General features: G+C 40.9%; 2 protein-coding genes across 2 annotated transcripts in view; one reads left to right on the top strand and one right to left on the bottom strand.

Annotated features, from left to right (window-relative positions):
- The window catches only part of LOC136866342 (platelet binding protein GspB), a 549,318-nt gene that overhangs the window by 19,086 nt on the left and 509,201 nt on the right, over positions 1-21,031 (top strand). The window lies entirely within an intron of this gene.
- Positions 5,453-7,192, bottom strand: LOC136866802 (trehalase-like). Its single transcript, XM_067143908.2, has one exon. It carries the CDS (start codon positions 7,190-7,192, stop codon positions 5,453-5,455), a length of 1,740 nt encoding a protein of 579 aa, XP_067000009.2.

Genomic DNA, 21,031 nt, shown 5'->3' with positions numbered 1-21,031 from the left:
AGGACTGACCTTGTGATGTTTATGACCTGAGGGCTCGTAAGAATTTTGCATGCAGTGCAAATGCACCACTTGAATAGGAGTCTTCAGAGAAAACTTCGTTGTCAAGAGTTGTATCGTACTCTAAAACAGCTATTGTAAATTGTCTACAGAATATTTGGCTGACTTTACTCGAAGTAGAAGTAGTAAGCTTCGAGGAAGGATGTAGTGCGACAAAGATGTCTCAGGAGTTTTGTATCGCCCATAGCATCGTATCGATATGGCTCAGACTGTCGAGGGTTACTGTAGACAAAAGACAGCACAGAGATAGACTGTTTACCCGAAAACAATACCATGTGCCTCATTAACACGGGAGACGTCGATTACATTGGTGAATAGATCGCAAGGACTAGGCAGTAGAGCAACGGGGTAAAGTTCTCTCTACCGATAAGAGCACATTTAGGCTCAGCGGTCACTCTGGACACCAGTTAATATGGGGAGAAGTTTGAACATGGATTTACCCCATAAACATTACTGAAAGTGATGGCTATGGCAGAACTGGTGTTTTTTGTCTGGGGAGGCATTTTGTTGGATGGGCGTACAGACCTCCATATATTATTGACATGCTGTACAGTTACTGGTGAACGCTACTACAGTGAAATCATTCTTCCGCAGGTGCGCCTTTTCAGAGCAGCTGTTCACCCGAGTTTTTGTTCATGAACAGTAATACTCGGTCCCACTGTACTGCAGTTGCTGACAAGCTGTTGGTAAGCGTAGATATTCAATAGATGGGTTGGCCTGCCCGTTCTTCTGCTTTAAATTCCATGGAACACGTATGGGACGTCGTGGGAAGATGCCCAATGACACATTAACACACCACGAACCTATTACGCTGGCGTAGCAGGGGGAGAGGTGATACTCCCACGTGGCGCGTCCCAGGTGGCGGATAGGGTGGTCCTAACCGGCTTGCCGGCGGACTTGAGGGAAATAAAATACCTCGCGGACCAAGCACACAAGCCCCTGTGGGTAGAGGACGCAGACGAAGAATACACTCCCGGTATCCCCTACCTGTCGTATGAGGCGACTAAAAGGGGTGACCAAGGGATGATCAAATTAGTACCGTGAAACTACTTGTCATTAGTAACACCACGCGGGGAACACCATGGATCGCTTTTACTTGCGCATAGTACCACTATATTAGGTAACAAATAGTTTTGTGATTAGTAGCAAACGAGAGCGTGACGGCTTTTACAGTACCTGTGATTAGCAGCACTATATGAGCGACACCATGGGATGAGGGAACCCATGGTTCTGGCTTGCCTATGATAGTACCTACTATATGAGGAACACCACGGGACAGTACGAGTCGGTGGTTAGTACCCTTACGTGATGAACACCATAGGTTTGCGTTGCCTGTAAATGGCGCCGCAGTGTGCGAAACAGCGTAGCTCTGTAAGACATGTGCGAATTTCATTACCTATGAGTAGTACCATAATGTGTGGAATACCGCGAGTCTACGCTACTTTTGATTAGTACCGCAACGTGACAAATACCATGGTTCTACTTTCCTAGCGATAAGTACCATTATGAGGGGCCGCTGACTTGGATTTTGGACCCCTTTCGACTACAAGTATCATCGACTCAGTATTGTGCTATAGAAGCAGTCTCTTGGTCAGTAATACTATTGTTCTACGCCAGCTTCTGTGCATGTGAGGCACTGTGGGTCGGTTCCACTGATCGTTTTAAATGCTGGAAGACTCCAAATTTACACAATTATTGAACTTTAAAAAAGCAGTGGGAAACTAAAGCGAGGACTCAGCTACAATTTGTAGTTAGCTCGATGAGCACTCATTACGTACAGTTTATACACTGAGTGGCCAAAAGTCACGGAAAGGGGTGTCCCATTAGAAAATGTGCCGTCTATGACCCCTCAGCGTTGCGGCTAGCTGCGGCGTAGCTGAGAAGTCTGTCACAGACACCAGTTTCGTGAAGACGGCAACACGTCGCGAGTAAACCGACTTTGAATGTGGGATGATCATCGGCGCACGGCACATGGGTCATATTGCGGAGATTACACGCGAATTCGGGTTTCCGAGGTCAACAGTTTCGAGAGTGGATCTTCAACATCCCGTAGAGAATGTTACGACCCGCGTAAACCGCCGCACGGGAAGCCCACAGATGTTTAACGAACGGACTTCACGTCGCCTCCGCAGAACCGTACTGGGAGCTCGAGTCAGATCACCGCCCATTTGAATGTTGGGAGTCGGGAACCCATTTCCACCAGGACTGTAAGGAGACAACTGCGCCCCAAAGGCTTCACCAGCCGACGACTAACTCGTGTCCCTTTGCTTACACCTCGACACAGAGCTTAACGACGGGCATGGGCCCGAGAACATTATCAGTGGACCATATAACAATGGTGGCGTGTGGTATGGTCCGATGAATTCCGGTTCCAGTTGTAGCGAGCTGATGGGTGCGTCATGCCCCATGAAGCTATGGATCCTGCGTGTCAACAAGGTTGTTTCCAGACGGCAGGTGGCTCAGTTCTGGTCTGGGCAGCGGGCGTTAGGGAGACGTTCTTTCAGAACATCTGCATCTCTTTCTTGCCCTAGAGTACCCTGATGGAGATGCCATGTTTCAACAGGACATTGCGCCCATGTCACCGCTCTGTGGTGGCATGCAAGTGGTTGGAGGAGCACTCCAGTGAAGTTAAGACCATGGATTGGCCTTCCAGATACCCCGATCTTAATCCAGTCGAGTATTTATTGGATGCTGTCCACACTGTTATACGCTCCATGAATCTCGCACCAACTACATAAGACCAGTTGTGGGTAGCAGTGCATGATACGTGGGAACAGAGCCCTCCAGAATGATTGTAACATCTTGTGGAGTCAATGACTCGCCGTATTGCTACCGTTTTTGAGGGCTCGCGCTGGAGCAACTCGTCAAATTCAGTGTCTACCTTGATCACTCAGTGTATATTGCCTTTCACTGTTTTTGTGTCAGAACACAACTTGCAGACGCTCTCTATCGACACGTGGTATATCACATTGATACTGTTCATTTATAATTCTCTATTCACTGATTCTTACACTTGGTATAATGATACTTTCACTTGAGCAACACACGCCTGTTGTCCCAGACCATAGATTATGGAAAGTCTGAAATAAAGTACCCCATAGTTTTCATCAACAAATACGACAATAGGTGGTAAGGACACCAAACCACCACAAGTTATAGAATACCAAGTAGTCTACAAAAGTACTCCACAGATTTTAGGTCATTACAATTCTCTCCACACGCCTAAATAGACCTGAGCTTCTCCTAATCTCTCATAGCACGTCTAGATTGGTTCTGATTGCCATTCAGTCACGAGTGGAAGATCCTCTCGCCGCTTCAAGACCACTTACCGAACCTCACCCGCGTCCCTGGACAATAACAAGGTCACGTCATCGGAGCTTTGGGCTGTCCACACGACTCACGGAAACTTTTTCCGAGTTGTAAATAGAGTTTTTTCATTCGCTTGTACATAACAAATTACTCATATCAAATATGCAGACCTTCTAGCTTCAAATATTATGAATACATAATCAAAAGAAGTAATAATAACTCGAATTGTAAATACAGTATAAGGTTGTGATGTATGTACTATCACAATGCACGTTTGCTACCAGGTACTATAGGAGAAAAATGTTTTCGTTCTTTTTTTTTAACATGAGGGTTTTTTAACCATGTATTTCTTCTGAAACACTGAAAGGAAGTTTTAAATCCTCCTAAAAGTTACTTTACATTAACATTCCCTAACGGGAGCCACACACACGTTACGATTTGCTTTACGACTTGGCTGTGGAAACCTCAGTCTTAAGCTTAGTCGTAACCCGAAGACTGGCATACACTATTTCATTTTTTCCTCAGTCTAACGATCTTACGTACGTAGCTCATGTTGGCATTAACAAGAAAAAAGAAGGGAAGAAGGGAAGAAGGGAACGGAATGTACGATGGACTGATTGAATGCTCAGCCCTGAGGCTGGTTTGGACCTCAATAGCTCCGCCTTCAGCCGTCATCGAAGAGGCATACTAGCAAATGAGGAGTGAGGTAGTTCCATTGCTTAACTCACTGAACCTGAAATTGCTATTACATCTGTCTACCAAGCCCACTGAGCAACGCTTCCTATCAGGTACTTTAGGAGAAAAAAGTTTTCGTCCTTTTTTTTTTTTTTTTTTTTTTTTTTTTTTTGGACACCAGGGTTTTTAATCATGCATATCTATGAGCAACATTTTCACACCATCCGTAACAAGGACTGGCTGCATAAGGAACGGCATTACTAGCATCACTTAAACCTCGGTCACTTTCATGTTGTCAAAGCTAAGGATGAGCCTGAGGCAGATCAGTGCAAGTAACGAATTTGTTCTAGTTCACACCAGAAGACATAGTGCACTGTAAACACTAGGTCTTGCCAGCAAAGGCACGAACCAATTGTTCTGAGGGAAAATGTTTCTCGCAAGTCAGCATACTAGGTGAATTTAGATTGAACCAGGTGACTAGTGTAATTCCTTAAGGATAAATTAAGAAACGTATTTTATGTCCTCCTAGTAAAACAATTTCCGAAGGACTTTACTTTTTTAAATAATTGTTATCATTACTCGACGCTAGATAAAGTTCTTCCATTTTTTTCCTATCTATATGTCACAGGCTGCGTTCATTTTGTGCGAAAGGATTTTCTTTTGATATAATTTCCCACAGTCATTTGTTTTGCCTGTAAACATTTATGAACTGAGATGAAAATACGCTGTATAACACACGCACTCGCTAAATTTTGTTGCTAAATTCACCCATAAGTTGAAAGTGAACACACTAACCTAGGACAATGCTACAACTTGCACAGGGTCTTGCATGTTCACGCGGGAAAATATCAAGTATTGGCAGATTTTCCTCATGTCACGTTCAAGACTGCACATGTCCAACAAATCGTCCGATTCACTAGTCCACACTCTCAATCTTACCTTGAGACTTTGATTTGCTCATTGAAGTCGACAAACAAAACCTAGCGTGTGTGGCGCCCTATATACAGTAATTTTACTACTGTAGTTGGGGCATAGTTAGCTTCTTCGAAAGCTTGGTTTAAGCCAGGCATTTTACATCTGCCTTTCCTTGACCTATTTTCTGTGCTCAGATATCCTCTTTCTTCAAGGAAATAGGTTCATTTTCGCCTTTCTCTTGAAACTGATAATCTTCTTGTTAATTATCTACAACTGAAACATCAGTTGGTCTCAATGACCTTTGGTTATTTCGGTATTTAAAATTATCCCTAAACATAATTAAAGGAGATGTTTTATTATGTCTTTGTTCTGTGTTTTAGTTACAAAATACATATACAGAATGTGTTACAACGAATTTTCTTCTTTTTTTGAAAGATTTTCTCCCGCAGTATTATCACTTCAAAATATCGGAAAAGTATGAGCCTACACTACTATTTCATAGATAGCTGAAGCATCTAAGGACCATAAATGCTGACAGGAGATATTTTAATATGGGTTCGAGACTTGGTCTGAGAGCTATCCCGTCATCTGGCTCCTCTTGTGGGACCAGTTGATCAGCGTAACGGTCCATGAGATCGAGAACAATTCCGTTCGTCCAACCAAAGCCCATCTGGGACTCGTACTCCCCGCCACCACCGGGCGCCCCGAACACTGTGGCGTCATATTTCTCATGCATTGACTTAGTTTCGAGAAATCCGCGGTGGTTGGTATAAATCCATCGTAAGGCAAGGTCCTTAGCTATTCTGATGAGCCGGGGATCGTCAGTGAGCTCTAAGCCCGAAATGACCATGTCTTGCAGAGGAGGCCACGCGTTCGGAAAATCCCATTGTTGTCCTGATTTCTCGAAGCTGGTTGGAATTCCTCCTGGAAATCTTAGACATTTGTGCTTCTCTACGTACTCAATAAGCTTTTCAGCAAGCTCTTCCTCGCGATCTTTATAGTAACAGCCAGTCCACAATGGGGAGAGGTTTGTTGGGTAGAAATATTCCCTCCGTTTGTTGTTGGTAATGTCGAAATCAAGCCAGCAACCTACATCTTCATGCCACAGGACTTTGTCTACTGCCTGCTGAAAGTCTTTAGCTATCTTCGTATAAGTTTTGGCCTTCTTACGAAGTCCCATTTGTTTGCTGAATCGCGAGAGAGTATAGGCGTTCCAGTACATGATCGCATTCAGTTCAACTGGTATTATGGACCGTGTTTTGGTGACTGATAAGTCTCCTCTGTTGTTACCATCTTTAGAAATGTACCAGCGACTTGTGAAATCTTGTCCTGACTCAGCAGCAGCTTTGATTTCATTGTAAAAATTGTTCTTCTGTGCTTCGTGGGGAAATATTTTGGCTGTATGAATATCCTCTCGGTACGATTCTGGTCTTGGACCGACAGAATCTTCATAATACCTCGCCATTTTGTAAGTTTTTCCGTTATGTGTGACTGAAACCGTTCTACTTGACATCCAAAAATTAAATTCAATTTCCAGAGTCTCTAAATGTTCTCGTAAAAAGTCTATATCATTTGTAGCATCCAGATATACCCGAACCATTGGAATAAGCATTGGAGGTTGTGAACGCCCTGAATAGTAGATTCGACCACCATTTGGAATCAGACCATATTTCCGAACTATATACAAGAAATTGGCGAGAATGCCGCGGGCAGTGTAAAACATCTCTGACTTTAACAGTCCCCGAATAATCCAGTACGAATCCCAGTAATAGATTTCGCGGAACCGACCTCCTGGAATGATGACACCATACGGCATATATATGATAGAATATAGTTCCTGGTTTTCACGAACTTCATCTGTAATTTTACGGCCAAGAAACTTCCATATAGCGTTAAGCTTCTTTGCAAATTCCCATAGTTTAGGATCTTTTATTTTCTTTAATAATCTAGGTGATGATTTCCAGTCTGGTGGATACCATTTTTCGAATTCACTTGCTACAGGATCAAAATTATCTTGAACAAAATTTTGTAAAACGGTTCGGGTGAGACCCTGGTCACCGGTCTTATTTAATAAAGCTTCAAATTTCTTTAGAGTTTCTGTACGAGGAATTTTCAATTTCATGTCAACAAAAGTCTTTGAATCTGCGAAAATACTCTTCATCTGTACTTCGTGGAGTAACTTACCTCGGCAGTAAATTTCGTGCGTACATTTATAAATCGAGGAGGTCGTCACCATGTTTATGAGCATAATGAATAAATATGCAATATACTTTGAACGATACATTTTCAGTGTGGACATGCCTTCATCGAGAATCACTTACAATTTCAAAATATCCGATCCAATTTATATATTATTGCATTTTTTGAGCTTGTTTCTGTGTTACTATATTACTTGAAATTTGTCAACAAGCGCCATTTTGTCCAGATGACATGTACGTTGCCTGACATGTAGAATTATGGTTGTAAGCTCTATGACATCATCCATAGAGTACAGATAAATCACCGCATACTGCATTATAGAGGGCTGTGCCAGAATTTTCGAGTCCAGAGTCCAGACCAACGACATTGCCTGCAACTGTCATGGCGGCTGCCACTTCTTGGTCTTGACAGTTAGCCCTTATCAGTTCAATGAATTGATGAGATTATACGTTATTGCAAATTAAAGATATATTTAAGAATAAACACGACATTTTCAAACATGCTTAATGTTGCATTGATGTTATAATGAAATAAGCGCAGCGAATATGGTGAGCATTTGCTTGGTTAAAACGAGAATTACGTATGTAGAAGAATGGATAATTCGGCGTCATGCACTAATTTTGCTTCTTTGTCTGGTTTGTTACATTTTATGCTTTTTGCTACTTATGGCTATTTTATAAGAACTGCTGTGCGACATGTAGCACAGACGTCCGTTGGTTGCGGTGTACAATATCTCTACGGCATCCTCTGCCTGTCGTAAGGGGCTACTAAATGGGGTAACCCCAGATTCTAAAGTTGAGAACACCTGACCCCTGGTTGAGTGTAGCATTCCTTCCACATACGGTATCCTACCAGCTTTACCACTTTAATATTTCTACCGGACCTCTCTGACCTCACCTGACTTCATTCGACTGAATTCATAGCCTACATTTATTTATTTATTTATTTATTTATTTATTTATTTATTTATTTATTTATTTATTTATTTATTTATTTATTTATTTATTTATTTATTTATTTGAAGCCACTCGGCTGCGCTCGGGTGAGATCTGTCTGCTACGTTCTACTGGCGCGCTTTAAAATACACTGAAGGAAATGGAAATTGCAACACCCAGAAAGAGTGGTGCTACATTGCTGTAATTGAACATGCAGGACGAGTGTTCGGTTCTGATTCGATGATTAGACTTTCAGGTCCCTCTGACCGCAAGTTTGGACAACAGTCAATACAGGTTGTGCCCACCACGAGCTGCAATACATTGATGAATTCGTCGAGGCATAGAGTCAATAAGGCCCTGGATCGCTTCCTGAGGAATTGTGGCTCATGCTGCACTGCACGGGTCAGTTGTTCCAGAGTTGTGGGTGGCTGAGGACGGTTGGCCAGTTGTCGACCCATCATGTGCTCAATAGGACTGAGGTCCGGGGATTTGGCGGGCCATTCTAAGAGTCCAACGCCCTTTCCTTTGTGCGGCAACTTCATCCATGACTGAACTTCTCTCGTAATAAGTTACAAGATTGTGAGCAACTGCAAAATGACCTCGATAATGTTGTGAGGTGGACAGTAGGCAATGGTGTGATGACAAACGGGGTTAAATGTCAGATTGTGGGTTTCACAAATAGTAAAAGTCCTCTCAGTTTTAATTACTGCGTTGATGGGGTGAAAGTTCCTTATGGGGATGATTGTAAGTACCTAGGTGTTAATACGGTAGAAGGAAAGATCTTCATTGGGGTAATCACATAAATGGGATTGCAAATAAATTGTTCAGATCTCTGCACATAGTTATGAGGGTATTTAGTTGTTGTAGTAAGGATGTAAAGGAGAGGGTATGCCTCTGGTAAGATCCCAACTAGAGTATAGTTCCAGTGTTTGTGACTCTCACCAGGATTTCCGGATTCAAGAACTTAAAAAAAAAAAAAAAAAAAAAAAAAACAGCCAAAGAAATGCAGCTCGATTTGTCCTGGGTGATTTCCGACAAAAGAGTAGCGTTACTAAAATGTTGCAAAGTTTGGGCTGGGAAGACTTGGGGGGACCGGGCGAGTAGGTCGTGCGGTTAGGGGCGCGCAGCTCTGAGCTTGCATCCGGGAGTTAGTGGGTTCGAACCCCGCTGTCGGCAACCCTGAAGATGGTTTTCTGTGGTTTCCCATTTTCACACCAGGTAAATGTTGGGGCTGTACCTTAATAAAGGCCAAGGGCGCTTCCTTCCCAGTCCTAGCCCTTCCCTATCCCGTCGTCGCCATAAGAGCTATCTGTGTCGGTGCGACGTAAAGCAAGTAGCGAAAAAACAGAAAAAAGGCTTGGAGGAATGAAGACGAACTGCCGACTAAGTTGTATGTTCCGAGCTGTCATTGGAGAGATGGCGTAGAATGACTTTAGTAGACGAATAAGTTTGAGTGGTGTCTTTAAAAGTAGGAAAGATCACAATATGAAGATGAAGTTGAAATCCAAGATGAAAAATTGGAGCAAATCTTCGTTTATAGGAAGGGGAGTTAGGGATTGGAATAACTTACCCAGGGAGATGTTCAATGAATTTCCAATGTCTTTGCAATAATTTTAAGAAAAGGCTAGGAAAACAACAGATAGAGAATCCGCCACCTGGGCGACTGCCCTAAATACAGATCTTGATTGATTGATTGATTGATTGATTGATTGATTGATTGATTGTGACGAAACTTGAAGCTCGGATCTCAAAGCTGAATAGTAGACCCTTATTTTATTCGTCTGAGTTTATATCACTATTCTTAGAATAATTTCCTTAGGCCCGTAGGCATTAATGTCTGTTATTTTTCCTGTTATCTTAGATTTCCAAAACTCTGATAATGTCATTATCTCAGATAACGCTTACTTCCATAATCACCACAGAAATTATTATCTCGATTTACAAAAATTAACTTTCCGTTTCATTCTGAATATGAACCTTCAATTTTCATACCGACGCACGGAAAACAGATGAGTACGAGCTGACGCTACTGTCGAAATATAAACAAGTTTTTAATTACATTCGGTGTTTACAAATAATTTTTCATAAATTGTGTGCGGTATTGACCACAAACTAAGAAATGAGCCTAATATGATGTTCCAGGAGAAGGAATTGTTATTGAATTTGGTGGCAGAAAGCATTAACATCATAGAGTAAAAACTCAAATTTTAGCCAACACATTGTATATTTCACTTAAAAATAAGGCAGTGTTCCTTAGTTTTTCATTAAAAATTCATACTCAGTCTTGTACCATACAATCAAGAATTCATCTTAGGCCTACGTGTGTGTTGGGGATCCGTTATGCTCGATCATGTATAAGACTGACAGTGCACAAGCTTCAGCTAACCTAAAATGAGTTTTAAAATCAGTGTCATCATAGTCCTCAAAAATGTGTATAGTACGCGAACCTTTCCTTGAGCTCTGAACTCCATAGTGCATAATGGGAACTAGGGCTCAAGATAAAGTTCGCGTACTATAGCGCGTTCATTTTTATCCGCCTTGGACGTTTTATTGCATAATCTTGGTCATATTCTCGTCGTCGTGATTTTCTCTTTCAGTATTGCAGTCGTCTACGAGCTGCCATACTGAAATGCTGTTATCTTAGATTTCGTATTTTACCGGCCAACCTTTCTCCGTTAAGATTTTAGACCGAAATAATGTTCATTGTCTGAGACAATGTTGATGAATACAAATTTAACTGTTATCTCGGTGTTCTTACGTACGGTAGCTTTAAACTAAGATAAAAGCTTTTACTCGCGTTGGTGAATACGGAGTAAGACTTGCAGTGCAGGTATTTACGTCTGCTGGAATGTCGCCCTTGTTAAGAGACAAGAAAATACCGCAAGGGCTTGTCTTCTTATAGTCTTAGCACTTGTGGCTCATAACCACTTTTCTCGTCGCCTTTCTTTAAAATTTCAACAGAGACAATTTTCAAGGTTTCATAGTTACATTAACAATGGTAGAGCTGACATAAGGATACCTAAAGGCACGTCCATTCCAAGATGTTTTCGTTAACTTTGTTAATAAACAATGTTCAAGAACTTTTTAGATATTAATAAACAAAATGGTGTGTTCATTAACTTTTCGAGCATGTTGATAAAATATCTTTATTTTTTGTGAATGAAACTTTGCATTAACTTTTCGTGTTTTTGTTAACATTTCGGTTCGCACATGCTCAAGGACCCAACTAGAGCACGCAATCGTAGCATGGAATACGATGATTTCTTATTTCTTCTAAAACTGGATTACCAAATCGTAAGCGAAAATTTTCATATACAGTACCTGTAATTCTGTATGATATTATTTTAGCTGTGTTCTAAGTTTCATTTCCAGCTTCGCTCCTCGCTGAATAACCTAACCTTCGATAATCACTTGTATATTATCAAAATAATACTATGAGAATTAGGTTAAATGAAGATTTTATTTATTTCGTACCTGCACCAATTCCTTGATATTGTTGTATAAAGCTTCAAACACCTCGGGCACAATAACTGAAATTGCTTGTTTTGATACTCTAGACAAATAGGTATATAAGTGAAATGTCTGAGTCACCATTTTCTAGGAATCCTAAAGTTATACCTATTTTTTTTAAAATCTGCCACACTAGTGGCTTTACGTTAATCTGTATCATTTCTTGCCATTTCAGGCCCAATTACTGTCAGAAGAACTGAAAGTCATGTGGAGACATTTTTAAAAATTTTTTGGAAATCTGCTCCATCATGAATTAAAAGTTTTGATATAAGTGTTCTCTGCAAACTTAATTCTAAACGCCTTTCCAATACTTTTCTTTGACACACTTTACGTCTGCACTTGTGTCTAATTGTGCTCACTAAAATAATGAAAGCTGCAACTGTAAGTATTTTATTCTTCCTTATCCTATCCGCTGTAACCTCAAAGTAGCATTTTGGTATGGACAGAATGTTGAAGTTTGTTAACAAACGTTTATTAACATGTTGAGAAATGTTTTCATTAACATTGTTTATTCACTTTGGTGTGGACTAACCATAATGCAGTAAAACTTGCTCAGAGCGGAAACTTGTCCACTACGGAATGTTTTCTTGGTCCCGGCAAAGCTTACGGCGTTATGTTTTTACTTTTGTCTAATGCGGAATCTCCTCAACGCAGAAACGGAAACAAATAATGAACGAACTTTTTAAAATCTGCGTGTACAATGCGGAAAATATTAATTAATAATGCTATTTGCTTTACGTCCCACTAACTACTCTTTTACGGTTTTCGGAGACGCCGAAGTGCCGGAATTCAGCCCCGCAGGAGTTCTTTTACGTGTCAGTAAATCTACCGACACGAGGCTGACGTATTTGAGCACCTTCAAATACTACCGGACTGAGCCAGGATCGAACCTGCCAAGTTGGGATCAGAAGGCCAACGCGGAAAATATTACGAACTGATTAGTCCTACGTACAGTATTTGTGCATTGCTGCTGCTGATATGATCAATGTCATTGTATGGACAAACTGAAGGAAATGTATCTGTGAAATTTGATCAAAATGATGAAAAAGCTCAATTTTTGGTCTTTAAGTTATTTTATGTTTATACCTTGTACTTACTTTCTGCACTTCATTTTATTTAAATATCAGCCATTCAAAGCCCTTGGCGGCCATTTAAATGCCCCTTCGCAAGGGGGCGTTGCCTCACATTGCACTATTCTCATAAACATGTTTAGTTTTGTTTTTCGTAGATTTTGAATTTAGCGCGCGGGTTGAATGTGAGAAATGTTGTTCCTGTGCAGATTTATGTTGGCTATTCTGACGGACTATCGATATATCGAACGGAATTGGCGCTTATTTCGGTGATTAAGTTATCGAAGTGTTATATTTAAACCGTTGCCTACGTTATAATACAAGGCCTGGAAATAGAGCCCGTAAAACGCTTTGGAAGTGGTTACACTGAAGTTCAATGCCGGGCCGCTAGGATCGCTATCTTGCCCCCTGTCTACCGGGCTCGCGCTTTTAAACGTGTTCATTAACTGAGTTGGTTGTGAATGTATTATGTATTCGTCTGATGTTAAGCATTCGCAGTTCCAGTCAGGGTCTATTCACGAGAAATTAAAGGTAGTGGAATTTCGTTTCACAAGTTTCCAGTGAATGTTCAATGTTCGAAACAATATACAGAGGAAGTATTACGCATGAGATACGACTTCAAGCTGATCGAAGTAGGCCTCTGTTCCGAAGTTTTGATCCGAGTTACGTCATAAGAATCGGGCGATCCCAAAATTTGTCACTGGACTTTTTTTTAAACTATGCTACTGAGACCGGCAATCATTTGAGAGGCATCTTCAAACTCAGAAATCTTAAATTAGGAAACCAACGAGGAAAATAATTTGCCCAACAAATTTCACGAAAATGAATGTAGCAAGAGCTAAAAATATTGTATTTTACCCTGAAACAATCTCTGGTTTGTAAAGTATGGAGGTGGTTTTGTCCCGAGAGCATAAAATACAATTTAAAATAAGCCATTTGTTTTATGGAGCATTTTATTAAATTGTTCAATGCGCATAACGTCTGCAACACCTCACATGGGACATACTCAGGAACGAGAACAAACGAGCTTTTTTTTAACCGGGCGAGTTGGTCGTACGGTTAGGGGCGCACGGCTGTGAGCTTGCATCCGGGATATAGAGGGTTCGAATCCCACTGTCGGCAGCCCTGAAGGTGGTTTTCCGTGGTTTCTCATTTTGACACCAGGCAAATGCTGGGGCTGTACCTTAATTAAGGCCACGGCCACTTCCTTCCAACTCCTAGGCCTTTCCTATCCCATCGTCGCCATAATACCTATCTGTGTCGGTGCGATGTAAAGTCACTAGCAAAAGAAAAAAAGCATCTTTAAGTACTGAAGATGAACTCCTCAGTTGGTTAATTAATGATTTCCTGTCATACATTAAGAAACTTAAAATGCATTTAGAGAAAGTAAAAAAGAATCATGAGAGAAATGTTTCAGGCATAGATCTTGACTACCCAGTCCACTGTGGCCTGCGTAAAATACCTCATAAGTATACATTTGCATTATGCATTGATGAGGAACCTAACGAAATATGACATCGAGCTCTTCTTCAGCTACCTAAGACGCCAAGCGGAATACAATGACATTATGGTTCGTGTGGCAAAAGAAAAAACAGACTGTAAAGGCTGTTTAGAACATACCTGTTCTCCAGCTACTCAAAGTCCAACATCGTGTCTTATTCGTTTTCAAGATCGAGGAGCCCTCAGATACCGAAAATCGTCTGTGGCACTTCTGCAGTGAACGACGGAATTTTTCACTTCCGCTACGCAGTACTTGTCCCGAAGAGAGTTACTAAAAGGTGTACGTTTATTTTTTCGAAAGACATGTTCAACAGTGAAATTAAGTGTGGAAAGTGTAAAGGCGACAAACCACCTCTTTTTTCTGCTATGAAAATTTCTGAGACCTCTGTTAGACAACATTGCTTTGAGCCACTCAAGTAGAAGAAAGTTTTGAAACTTGGTAAGAAGCCCCTCAGAAGGAAAGTTTTGAAACTTCAATGACATTTCCAAGCCAATGCAGCACCGCTCTATAAATAAAGTACTGTCAATACTCGCAAAAACCTTCAGTTCTTTTTATTTAGGATATACTTTACTTATTGACATATACGGCCATGCGAATACAAGGGGGCAAGACCGCGATCCTAGCGGCTGAATGGTGAACTAGGAAGCAACCCGTTTCCACGAGTGCATTTCAAGGCCTTGTATTATAGCGTAGGCAACGATTTAAACAAAGAGTTGCGATCTTGTGTTTTGAGTGGCACGTGACGTGGAATTGTCATTGATGTGTTGACAGGCCTTGTCATCGATTTTCATTTTTTTCGGAGGGGGTTAGGATTGGGCGGGGGGGGGGGGTGGGTGTAGGGCTTCCGAAAACAAAAACTATAGTAATAAAATTTTTACTTTCAAGTAGATTTTACAAAAAGAAAAGTTTGAAATAATTTCAGAGCAGTGTCCTTTAAAACTCAATGGGTGAAGTAGATATGTAAATTTATAGCGGTCTGGTGGGCAGAAAACGCTTTAACACGTGCGTGCAGTGTGACACAAAGATTTCTGTAATTTGTTTAAAATATTTAAAATATTTAGAGGTTTGATTAATTTTTTAAAAATCTTCTACCGTCTCGACAACACGAAAATATTTCTGTATGTTTATTGAAATTGATTTTAGTTGCGCAAAACGACGGTATTTATGTTTTCAGTAAATTTGTTAACTATACTCATAGAGAAATATTTAAAGATAGCACAGATTTGATAGGTTAAATTCAATTGTTTATTTTCCAAATGTTTGTTTTTATAATATATCTAATTTATTGTAGACTATTTCAAACCCCGTATATGCTGTTTCAATTTGTCAAGTTCACTTTTATTTCGGAGGGGGGTTGAACCTCCCTAACCTCCTCCCTGAGTACGGCCTTGGCCCACACAGTGAGGGGGAACACTTACCCTTCGACAAGGATGGAGATCGCTAAATTTCCTGTGGAACGGAATTCTCATAGCCTTCCCCTCCCGGAATCTCACGATCCCAGATGCCTACATATGGGCCATGCTAAAAGAATCATTTTCCGGTAATTTGACCAACCTACAGGTCCCCCTGTGGGTGGGGGCAGTAGAATAACATCCCCTACCAATTGAGAGCCTAGGGATGGTTTCCGGAGATTAATTCTGCTCTGTTCAAGATGAACTTCAGCCTGTTCTTCCTTTCCTTGTATCAAATAAGTGTCACGGATGATAAATGGAACTTGCTAAACGTTGCAGTAATGATTATAGATTGCTCTGTGCCAGAGCTGTCTCTTATTGTTAGTGGAGATCTATGCCATGAGCAAAACGCTGAGCAATTGATTTGTTATGAAAGCTATCGTTCACGCTCTATATTGTAACCATTTGATGATAATAATAAATATAATAATAAAATATCATAAATAAAAATTATGTAAATAAATGACATTACTAAAAAACTTAATAAAATTAATAAACATAATGAATCGAAATGTCCATAGTATGGGCGCCAGAGTTCACCAGAATGGATCCCTCGAATTTTGATAGAGCATGATAAACTTTATATCCCAGGGCGTGTACATAATGCTGCGTACTGGTACATCTGCTGCAGGCCTTACCTAACCTCCTGAAAACGACTAAATAGGTAGGAACTGCACCTAGGTTCATCAATAACTCCACTGATTCTAAAATAGCTAACTATATTCTTAACAAAATCCGTGCATGAGCACCTCATCAACACACCAAAATACACTTATAATACACAAACACAAGATTGCTGGAAGACTCCATATTTAAAACAACAACAATAATGAAAACGGTGGGAAAACGAAAGCGAGAACTAAACTATCATTTGTAGATAGTCCGATGAACAATGTGCATACATGTAGATAAATACCCTTCACTGTCTCTGTATCAATACTGCTTACCAATTCTCATAATCAGCACTTCTAACATCACACAGATACTGTACCTCGTAATACTGTGTTCACAGATTTTAACACTTGTTGTAAAGATATATACATTTAAGTTACACACGCTTGTCAACCCTGAACATAAATTATGGAAAGTCTGAGATAGCTTTCACTAACATATAATGCCAGGCCGCCACAAGTGCTACAATACTTAATGCGCAAGCACTCCACAATCAGCCACTTTCCACGAACATAACAAGACTACGCTCCACGAACGTTTGAAGTCCAATCCATTGCAGCCGTGTCACTCCAGTACCGTCTATCAGCACCACTTCCTTCCCGTACAGTGTGTCAGTTGTGGTTCTCTTCCGTAGTGATTGTCTGGTTCCCGCCGTTTAATCAACCTTTATTGACATCAGCATTCCCCTTCCTCTCAGATAATACGTCTGGACTGGTCCTTGCCAGCCAATCATGAGTGATCCACCGTTCAGGGTTGCTCTCAGCTTCTTCATGCTCCCAAGACATAAACAAACGCTGGGGTATATCACATGACTCATAGAACTTTCCTAGTACAATAACATCAACAAACATATCTCATCAGACACTGGGATGCCCGGATGAGTCATCCAAATTACCAGAGTCCAATATAGCAATGTTTTCCCACTCGTGCAAAACAAATTACTCATAACATTACTTCCACTTACTTCAACCGGTCTCCTTATTTTCATATTTCCAATCCGACCACCCTTGGTCAACACTTGTTCTCTTCCGACCCCGACATTATTAGGTTTGCGAGATCTAGAGTATCTTCCTTTTTCACGCCATTCGAAGCCCGTCCCTTTTTTGCCGATACCCTCCTTTGATGGGTCAGATCTCTTCCTTCCTCTGATTATGTAGTTAAAAGAGAATGGTTAACCATATCACCTCCACTATAATTTTAACATTTATAAATGGACTTTGGGATGGTTAGAATGATCAAAGGTAAATTATGCGAAGAAGAACCGTTTGAGCTGAGAGATGGACGATCAATGAAAGCAATGATTTCAAACGAGCCTTACGAGTACTTGGGTATCAAGCAAACATCGCGCACAGAACAAACAGTGGTTAAGTATGAGTTGGTTGAGGTATTTGTTAGGCGGACCCGGTTAATCCTAAAATCAGGTCTGAATAGCAAAAATATGACTAAAGCAATCAACACCTATGCGATGCCAGTTCTTAGCTACTCCTCCGTAGTTATCAAGTGGAGCAAGACTGATATCGAAAATCTTGATAAACTGCGTTGCCTGATGATCAAGGAACAAAAACACCACCCAAAGTCAGCAGTTGAGCGACTGACTCTGCCACGCCGCCTGGGTGGTCGTGGTATTGTGGACATTGGAGCTCGGCTACTGTACCAAGGCACATAGTGTCACTGAGGGAGTATTTTCACACATCAGCTGAAATCTCAGAGTTGCACCGAATGATATGTGAAGTGGATGATATATTCCTTTACTTCCTAACGACCGAGACCTAGAACGAGAAGTAAGAACTGATTTGCAGAAGTTGGACGCATGGCTAGCAAAACCACTACATAGAAAGCATCTCTACTTAGACAAGAAAATGTCGATTTAGAAGCATCGAACTTTTGGCTGACTGCAGGGCAAATGTTCCCCAAAACAGAGGTTGCATGTTGGCTATAAACAAGACCAAGTAATTCCAAGTAGAAGCTATCTGAAAAACTCGGTGAGAGACCCAACAGCCATGAGGGACTCATGCCGATATGGCTGCCAAACGCAAGAAACCATCCACCATGTTACTTACGGATGCTCGCAGTTCTCAGAGAGGGAGTGTAAGGAACGCCACGACTCGGTTGCCAAGATTCTGTTATTAAATACAGACTGGTTGATGAAAAGCTTCTCTATTTTAAGTACAATCCTCAATCTATACTCGAAAATAACGATATTAAAATGCACTGGGAACGAACAGTTACCACGGAGAAGACGACTATCCAGAATATACTGGTGTTAGAGAGGGGAATAAACCGTGCCGTTCTGATCGACATAGGTGTCCCGAACACTGGGAACATCCATGAAAAGTATACTGAGAAAATCAACAATTAAATACCACTAACAGAACATATTCAGAAAAGATGCTACTATGAAGAGGTAATAATTGTACCAATCATCCTTTCGAGTACAACTGCTATACCTAAATCTCTGGTGGAAGGACTGAAAAAGTTGGATGTCAACACAGACATCTACAAGACCATGCAGAAGACGGTGGTCGTCATTGCCACGAATTCTGCCTAAAAATGTAGTGTAAATTAAGGTTTATTGTGCTTTGATTTCTTAAAATATGTACAATTGCTCGAATAACATTACCGAAAAGTGTGAAAAATAAATTATTATTAATAATAATATATGTTAGGTTATCAGTCCAGAGGCCGGTTGGATCTTCAAATAGCACAACCAAAGGTTATGTGCTTATAGGGAAACCGCAAAATCCGATGCCAGCGCCAAAATGAGACATCACTGAGCCAGAAAGTGCATTTGCAGTACGATTGACCCTACGAGTAACACCCTACATAACATAATAATAATAATAATAATAATAATAATAATAATAATAATAACGTATCCGAACTCTTCAGGCTTTTTCAGACGTGAATTTACCAGCATTTCGCGCCACTCCTGTGGTAGAGTATCACACTTTGTATTAGTGGCCGATGGCCTCGATGTTAGGCCATTTTAAACAAGCATCATCAATTCTGAACAGGGGCCTTGCGGGAGAATGGGAAGATTCGAACGGATAGAGATGAAGAGGGGAGGAAGCGGCCGTGACCTTAGGTCAGGTACCAGACTGGCATTTGCCTGAAGGAGAAGTGGGAAACCACGGAAAACCACTTCGAGGATGGCTGAGAAGGGAATCAAATCTTCCCCCCTCTACTCAGTTAACCTCCCGAGGTTGAATGGACCCCGTTCCAACCCTCGTACCACTTTTCAAATTTCGTGGCAGAGCCGGGAATCGAACCCGAGACTCTGGGGGGTGACAACTAATCACACTAACCACTACACCATATATGGGGACATTATTATTATTATTATTATTATTATTATTATTATTATTATTATTATTATTATTATTATTATTATTATTATTAGGGCCCCTAAAGCAACATTAAGTAAAATCATCATCCTTCATCATCCTAGAAATGGTTGAAATGTTCTGCTTTGAAATCAGACTGATAGAACTTCGTCTACTCTTTTGTGTGTCCGCCTAACCCGTGGCTTTCTTTCCTGTGTTAGAATTGTGGAGTCAAGATTTTGTTGGAGACAATTCTTTCTCTCTGGTTGAATAAATTAAAGAGCGCAGAACCTGTTGAAGAGATGGGACGTGCTTGTCTTGTTATATTAAACCACTAAATTATTTCATATCGCGCTTGAAATAGCTTTAAAAGAAGGGAATGCGTCTGCGATCTTTATACAGAAGAAGTTTGTTTCCTGGAGGATCTGCATTTCTTACATTTCCAGGAAGAGTTCCTTATTTCATATCTAAGAACTGCTACAGACTCCACCGACTAGAATTTAGCGCATTTCATTATCGGGTTAGCTAATAGTCATTATTCTTATAGAAGTTCGAATCTCTCATTCAGCTTCAATTCATTGATTTATTTATTGTTGCCGGGTTACGTAGATTTTACATGTAGGTAATCAGCTTTTAGGAAGTAAATGGAGGTCTTATTCCTAGAAAATAAAATGTAGCGGTGAACATAGCAGTTATCATAGTCCTATAATAGGTAATTTTTTTTTCCGAATTGGCGAATAGGTAGATTTATTTATATATTTTACGCTGGTCGAACACCATAAAATGAAAAGCAACCGGTCATACCCCGCGAAAGCTCTGCGTCTGGTTCAGAACCGCAAACGATGGAGAAATATACACAGCCATCTCAATTGAGCTCGCAATCCCCAGTATTGAGAAAATTGTTAGTTAAAGAGATTCATTTATTTTGTTGTGACAATGTTGGATACTCTTGACCCCGTTCTTTTGGATTGCTTTCGCGCTAAACCACATGAATACCTGCAAATGTTCCTGTTTTCGTAACTGTAAATTAGTACAGCGCTTAACCGCGAAATATGACAGTTCAGTTCCTCCAATAAAGTATGTGCAGCAATCCATCTTCAAACTAGCAACGCAGCGCACTGTCGTCCACTGCTTATCCAGATGAGCCGCTTGCTCTGCAATAGGATAACCACTGCTACTCAGTGTTTTCATTCCTTCCCTGAAGGGGGAGGCGGGCCTCTCATACTGTGACGCTGTCTCTCAGGCCAGGAGATTTGTTACGGTGAAGGAGATGCTCGGAGAACGTGAGAGGGTTGGCGGCCGTGTCCTATACTAGGAACTGTCCAGGCATTCGCATTAGTGCAGGAGAATGGAAAACCACGGAAAATCACGGAAAACCATTCTCAGGACAGCCGACGATTGGAAACCAGACCAC

The sequence above is a fragment of the Anabrus simplex genome, chromosome 3 (genome assembly GCF_040414725.1).
Source record: "Anabrus simplex isolate iqAnaSimp1 chromosome 3, ASM4041472v1, whole genome shotgun sequence".
Lineage (NCBI taxonomy): Eukaryota > Metazoa > Arthropoda > Insecta > Orthoptera > Tettigoniidae > Anabrus > Anabrus simplex.
This window is presented reverse-complemented; position numbering and strand designations above follow the sequence as displayed.

Bases quoted from the DNA above. Each gene is read 5' to 3' on its own strand.
- LOC136866802 (XM_067143908.2), bottom strand. From the start codon at position 7,192: ATGGTGACGACCTCCTCGATTTATAAATGTACGCACGAAATTTACTGC.